This window comes from Gadus chalcogrammus, chromosome 12, assembly GCF_026213295.1.
Source record: "Gadus chalcogrammus isolate NIFS_2021 chromosome 12, NIFS_Gcha_1.0, whole genome shotgun sequence".
Taxonomy (NCBI): Eukaryota; Metazoa; Chordata; class Actinopteri; order Gadiformes; family Gadidae; genus Gadus; species Gadus chalcogrammus.
Window position 1 is genome coordinate 29,526,996 of NC_079423.1, and position 6,426 is coordinate 29,533,421.

Below are 6,426 nucleotides of genomic sequence, written 5' to 3' on the forward strand. Positions count from 1 at the left end.
CCTTTAAAAAACGACAGTTACCCCTCATGTTTTTTCCATGTTGACCAATAAATACCGACAGTGGCACCCCTGGCTACGTTTATGCGGGGATCCGAAAATGAGCTGTTTAGAGTATTAACCTCCGAACTTAACAATGCACCATCAAGACACCGGTAAAATTCTTCGCAAAGGTTATACTTGACTTTATAATTCGCATGAAATAGAGATAAGAGTCTTCCAACAGTAGACATCAACCGGACTTGAACCCCGGTCTCCAGGGGGTTAGCTCACAGCTCTCTCCACTTCCCACTGAGATTTGTAAATTAATTATGTCTGATGTTATGTGTGACATGGTAGCATTACGTTTAAAATTAAAGAAATTGTGATTTCCACAGAAATTGAGCCACGGTCTCCAGTGGGTTAGGCAGAGTGCACTCCACTGCACCACTGAGGTGATGACAATACACAATAATCAATCATCAATAAAGAGAATATACATGACATTAAAATGTATGTGTGTATTTCTATTATTTCCCTTATGTTTCATTTGCATGACGACCAATAAAAAACGACAGTGTTACCCCTTATATTTTATTTGACAAAGACAACAGTGTTACCCCTTATGTTTTTTTTCATGACGACCAATGAAAAACGACAGTGTTACCCCTTATGTTTTTTTTCATGACGACCATTAAAAACGACAGTGTTAACCCTTATGTTTTTTTTCATGACGACCAATAAAAAACGACAGTGTTACCCCTTGTGGTTTTTTTCATGACGACCAAAGAAAAACAACAGTGCTATCCCTTATGTTTTTTTTCATGACGACCAATGAAAAACGACAGTGTTACCCCTTATGTTGTTTTTCATGACGACCAATAAAAAACAACAGTGTTACCCCTTATGTTTTTTTCATGACGACCAATAAAAAACAACAGTGTTACCCCTTGTGTTTTTTTTCATGACGACCAATAAAAAACAACAGTGTTACCCCTTATGTTTTTTTTCATGACGACCAATAAAAAACAACAGTGTTACCCCTTATGTTTTTTTTCATGACGACCAATGAAAAACAACAGTGTTACCCCTCATGTTTTTCTTCATGACGACCAATAAAAAACGACGGTGTTACCCCTTATGTTTTTTTTCATGACGACCAATGAAAAACAACAGTGTTACCCCTTGTGTTTTTTTTCATGACGACCAAAGAAAAACGACAGTGTTACCCCTTACGTTTTTTTTCATGACGACCAATGAAAAACAACAGTGTTACCCCTTATGTTTTTTTTCATGACGACCAATAAAAAACAACAGTGTTACCCCTTATGTTTTTTTTCATGACGACCAATAAAAAACAACAGTGTTACGTAAAGCTTAAAGGGGACTTTCGGGAAACTCTTCCTCTCATCTGGGCGCTTTCAGCATTCTCTGTCAACGCTCGGTTTCGTCCTTCTCCGCCCCCTCGCCCCCCTCCTGCCAACCCAACTCCGTTGTGATTGGTTACCTTCCTTGAAGCGCGCGGGCGGGCAGATTTGACCAGGCATATGGGGGCGCGGCAGGAGTGCCTCTACGTAGATGTTTTCCCGGAAATGTGAACAAGTGAATGCAAACATTGTCCCAAGTGTTTAGCGCTCTGCACAGCCACCCCAGACTGTCAGCAGGGAATACGTCGAAATGCAAGTACGTCATTATTAGACACTTTTGTATGGTTAAACATGACTATCAATCATTATAACAACGTTTATAGGTCATAAAAGTCGAAAAACCGTAATAGGTCCCCTTCAAGCACGCCATTGTATTACTTGTGTTTAGATGGGGTTTTGGCTCCCCCTGTGGAAATGAGAGGTATGGACGCCAGATGCGCAGGTAGAGGCTTGGCAGACTCTACTGATATCATATGGCTAAAAATGTGCAGTGGGGCGAGATCATTGTTGGTTAAATGAACAATGTACGATTGACAAAGCCTGCAGACCGTTCTTGCGGGACCAAATTAGCAAGTTATTCAAACAAGATTTAACCAACACACAAACAGGATTAGAATTGTTTTATTTTTGAAACATTATATTTGTACGAGTTGCCAGATACAGTTTGTCTGAGTTGTTTTATGGTTTGCCCGTTTCTCTGAACCGAAAGCACCAACAGGGTAAAGCATCTGGGTCCGCCCAGAAGGTTTGCACGCCGTTTCCATCAGGTGTGTCCTTCCCGCTGAGCGGCTTTTGAGACGCACCGTCACTAGTCTGAGCGGATCCCAGCTCTACTCCACCGGCACTCGGAGGGGCAGGGGAGGGGGGGGGGGGGGGGGGGGGGGGCTATGGAGGGTCCCGCCGGAAGCTGGGCCCCGGGTCGGTCATCACATCTTTACAGATACAGGGGAAGATCCCTCTCCACCACCTGAAAGGCGAGCAAGACATTTACAAGTACATTTGTCAGAAGAAGAGAGAAACGATATATATCGCTTTCGTCACAGTAATTCTGCGTTCTTTAATAGTCGGAACTACAAGAATATAAATTTAATATTATAGATTATAAAAAGTGCTCAAAGTGGGCCGGGCCTGTCTTCTACTCACGCTGGGATCATCCAAGGGTCCGTATCTCTTCATCACCTGGCCCTCTCGGTTGATCAGGAACTAAGGAAGGGATGGAATGAGGGTCGAGAGGTAACGATGTGGATTCACACACAACTTGTGTGTGTGAGTTGACACCAGTTTAGGTGCTGGGTTGTTTGTGGTAACATATACACCAAATACACTCTGGACACGCCAAGCGAGCTATGGGTGTTTTACAGGGATGCTGTGGAGAACAGTTAAGAATGATTGAATAATTACCTTGGTGAAGTTCCATTTGATGCGGCTACAGAAGGGAAACAAAGCCATGTTAGAATCACATAGAGGCGAAATCAAGTGCTTCAAATGTTACAGAAAATATATAATAAAAAAAAAAAAAAAAGTACGGTTAAAGGTGACATATTATGCCACCAGGTGTGAGTATGATTGGCCTCTTCTGACATCACAAGTGGGCGTGTCCACCAAGACGTATGCCAATAGATCAGTCTACCAGCCTACCCAGTGGACTAGCAAACGTTGCTCATCCATCCGAAGTACATCCAGGTGGACGTGCCCACTTGTGACGTCAGAAGAGGCCGATTTCCAAAACAGCTTGTAACACACGCACACCTGGTGGCATAACACGTGACCTTTAACGTCTGCATCGCCCACGTTCCCCTCCTCCGCCCTCCGCTCACCTCCCAAAGAAGCCACGACCGTTTGGCTGCTCCTTCAGCCACTTCCACAGGGGGTGGGCGTCGGCCCCGTTCACGTTGATCTTGCTGAACATGTCGAAGCGGGCGTTGTAGGACGCCGCAAACGCTTTGATCTGCGTCTCCGTGCCGGGTTCCTTCAGGCCCACGGAGAGTTGGCGTTAATGAGATGGGTCGAGTCACTTGTGTTTGTACTAGCCCCTTAACCACTGTCGGACTCAAAGGGAGTCACAGACGACACCCTAACCTCGGAACTTATAAAAGGGGCAAAGCAGATAAGCTTTGTCACTGTATAGACAATAGGACTAGGACGATGATTAGATTTGCACTTTAGGGATTTTATATCTATTGATTATTACTCAACAACACACAATAGCACAAGTACTATTTCTAAGTGCAAGGACGTACAACATACAATGAGTGCGTCAGAGGGGGTCTACCTGGTTTGCAAACTGGTTGGAGGGGAAGGCCAGGATGCGTAAACCTCTCTCAGAGTACTTAGCGTGCATCTCCGCAAACTGAGAGTAGTTCACCGGGGTCTTGCCTCATTTAGAGGCAACGTTGGTGATGATCACAACTTCCCCCCTGGAAACATAACAAAAAGACACAAGTGTTATAAATGACTGCATGTACACACAACTGGTCAAACACATGTCGGCTTCTGACTATCACCTGCCCTCTCAAGCTTTGAATGTCCTTCTGTTTTAATTTGCATAAACCGTGTGTGTGTGTGTGTGTGTGTGTGTGTGTGTGTGTGTGTGTGTGTGTGTGTGTGTGTGTGTGTGTGTGTGTGTGTGTGTGTGTGTGTGTGTGTGTGTGTGTGTGTGTGTGTGTGTGTGTGCACACATACAAGATAATCCCTCCCCCATACCTGTTTGACAGGACTAAGACAGGTGACGGCATGCTTCGTAATCACACACAGAAAGATCCTGACACACTCGCTGTTTTAATTTGCATAAACCGTGTGTGTGTGTGTGTGTGTGTGTGTGTGTGTGTGTGTGTGTGTGTGTGTGTGTGTGTGTGTGTGTGTGTGTGTGTGTGTGTGTGTGTGTGTGTGTGTGTGGTTTAGCACACGAAAAAAATAATCTGGATATATTAGGATCACGATAGTAAACCCAACTCTGAACAAAGGACAATCACTGGTTAGAGAGGCGACCACCGCATCGCAGGACGCGAGTTTGCAACCGCGGTAGCCTCACCTGTACTTTTCCAGGGACACCACGTTTCCATCGATGTCCGTGGCTGAGAAGTCATAAATAGAGGTGGCTGTTTGCGGATCCTGTGCTGCAGCCTGTAAGAGAAAACAAAGTCATCCATTTAGCAGAACAAGAACAAATATGGCTGGGTTAAAGAGGACAGGAGAGTGTCCCTCCCGACATGCACAGTGGCCAACCGTGTGAGAACCCGGTCTATTCTATCCAAAGTAAGAACTGGCTCTATTTGCAAGGCTAACCTGAGACCCAGACCCGAGACCAACCATAACCAACATCCATTACAAAGTCCATGAACACCAAATTGTCAAAGGACATTATGAAGAATGCTGCATTTTTTTTTTACGTCAACCATACTGTTGGGATTTGTGCCATGCAATGTACCATCATGTAACTTGTTCTGACAATCTCTACTTCTTCATCGGACACTGTGCGCCAGTCGCATATCTTGTTATTCATTAGTCATGCATGTACTTTCTGTGTAGAATCGTATCCCTGTGGGCCACTTTTCTGTGGACGGGTCTGTTTTGCTTTAGGCTACTCTTATCTGTTGGCGCTGCAGATAACTGATGTCAGGTCCGTGAACTCCCCTTGGACAAAGGAGGCTATGTAGGCTAATATGATTTATGCATCTAAATAAACTATCCGTGTCATACTGCCTTTGATGCCATTGATTCAAGAGCTCGAGAAAGCCAGCATAACACAAACACACACTGGGACTCACTGACCAAGTAACCCTAATAACAACTGTTCAAAAACAAAACAGTCTCTAAATAAATCCCCATAGTGCTTAATATCTAAAAGTACACCTTCCTACAATGGCTTGTCCGATAGCTCGAATAGGTTGTCTTACCAGCAGTAGGACAGAAAAGAGGACAGCTGGCCCTAGCGGACGCATGACTGTCTTTCAGTACGGTCCAAGACACAAGCGACTCTAGATTCCCATGCAAGCGTCAGCAGCATCCACCGCTGAGCGACTGTGCCTGGACCGAGGTGAGGTCCGTTATAAATCCACGGCTCAGAGCAAAGGGCGATGGTTCATGCCTGGTGGCGATAGGCTCTGATGATCTAATCCAGTTTTCTGCTGACTCATGTATTTGAGGATTTTCACATAAGGCCACAATGGTACGAGCCTCATTTTGTAATAAAAACAAGTCTGACCCTTCAATCCTATTATAGGTAGGTTCGTTCCACATCACGTTGTCAGGGTAAAGGTTGTTTTGTCACCTCATCGCCTCGTAATAAGCGAAGCAGGACTTACACAACAAAATTATACAACAACACGGGTTTATAGAGGATTCATGCTTCTGAGTGCAGGCCCTTCGTGTGGTACAGGAAGGTCCAAGAGGACACCACGGCTGACCATTTCAGCCAACTGAACACATTCAGCAAGAATATAACTTTTTTTTCACAGTGCATCACATGCGTACTACACAGGCGAGCAAGATAATCACCAGTAAGGTTGATTACTCAGAACTTGAAGTCCATACATAAGGTGAAGCTGGCCACTGAGCCTAATATCACTCATCTATGGACTCAAACAGCGTGGCGGCGTATGATGAATAGTTATTGATCCGTGCGACGCGATACAACCATGGTACAACATTGAGTTGTGATGCATTCTCTGTGATACTGCGAAGATGCAGGAGACTACTTGTATTTGCTGTTGTGTAACAAATTCCCAATAGCAACACACACACACACACACTCACACACACATTCGCACATATACACAAACACACATATACCCAAACACACAAGGCTAATATTATTGTAACAGTAAATTTCGTTACCAAAAATGAGTACAATACCATCGCCAAGAGAAACAGCCCGCTGCTCGCCAAGATCCCAAATAACGATATTTGAATACGTGGACTCATTTTTTTAAATTTCCATGCCATATCTAGTGGAAACAAACGCGATCATTGATAGCGTTTATCGGACACGGCAATGGACCTATTAGGAATCGACCGGGGGCAA

General features: G+C 44.5%; 1 protein-coding gene across 3 annotated transcripts; it reads right to left on the minus strand.

Moving 5' to 3' along the window:
* Window positions 1–2,006: 2,006 nt before the first annotated feature.
* gpx4a (glutathione peroxidase 4a) lies at window positions 2,007–6,408 on the minus strand. Of its 3 annotated transcripts, none has more exons than XM_056604610.1 (7): window positions 6,240–6,408; window positions 4,435–4,526; window positions 3,676–3,820; window positions 3,221–3,372; window positions 2,805–2,829; window positions 2,547–2,606; window positions 2,007–2,370 (listed from the first exon to the last, which is right to left on the minus strand). In XM_056604610.1, the coding sequence occupies exons 1-7, from the start codon at window positions 6,345–6,347 to the stop codon at window positions 2,338–2,340; spliced, it is 615 nt and encodes a 204-aa protein (XP_056460585.1). In that variant the 5' UTR covers window positions 6,348–6,408; the 3' UTR covers window positions 2,007–2,337. The 3 variants fall into 3 exon arrangements, with proteins under 3 accessions (XP_056460585.1, XP_056460586.1, XP_056460587.1); XM_056604611.1 differs by having other exon boundaries at window positions 6,258–6,407; XM_056604612.1 differs by lacking the exon at window positions 6,240–6,408 and adding an exon at window positions 5,300–5,434.
* Window positions 6,409–6,426: the final 18 nt, after the last annotated feature.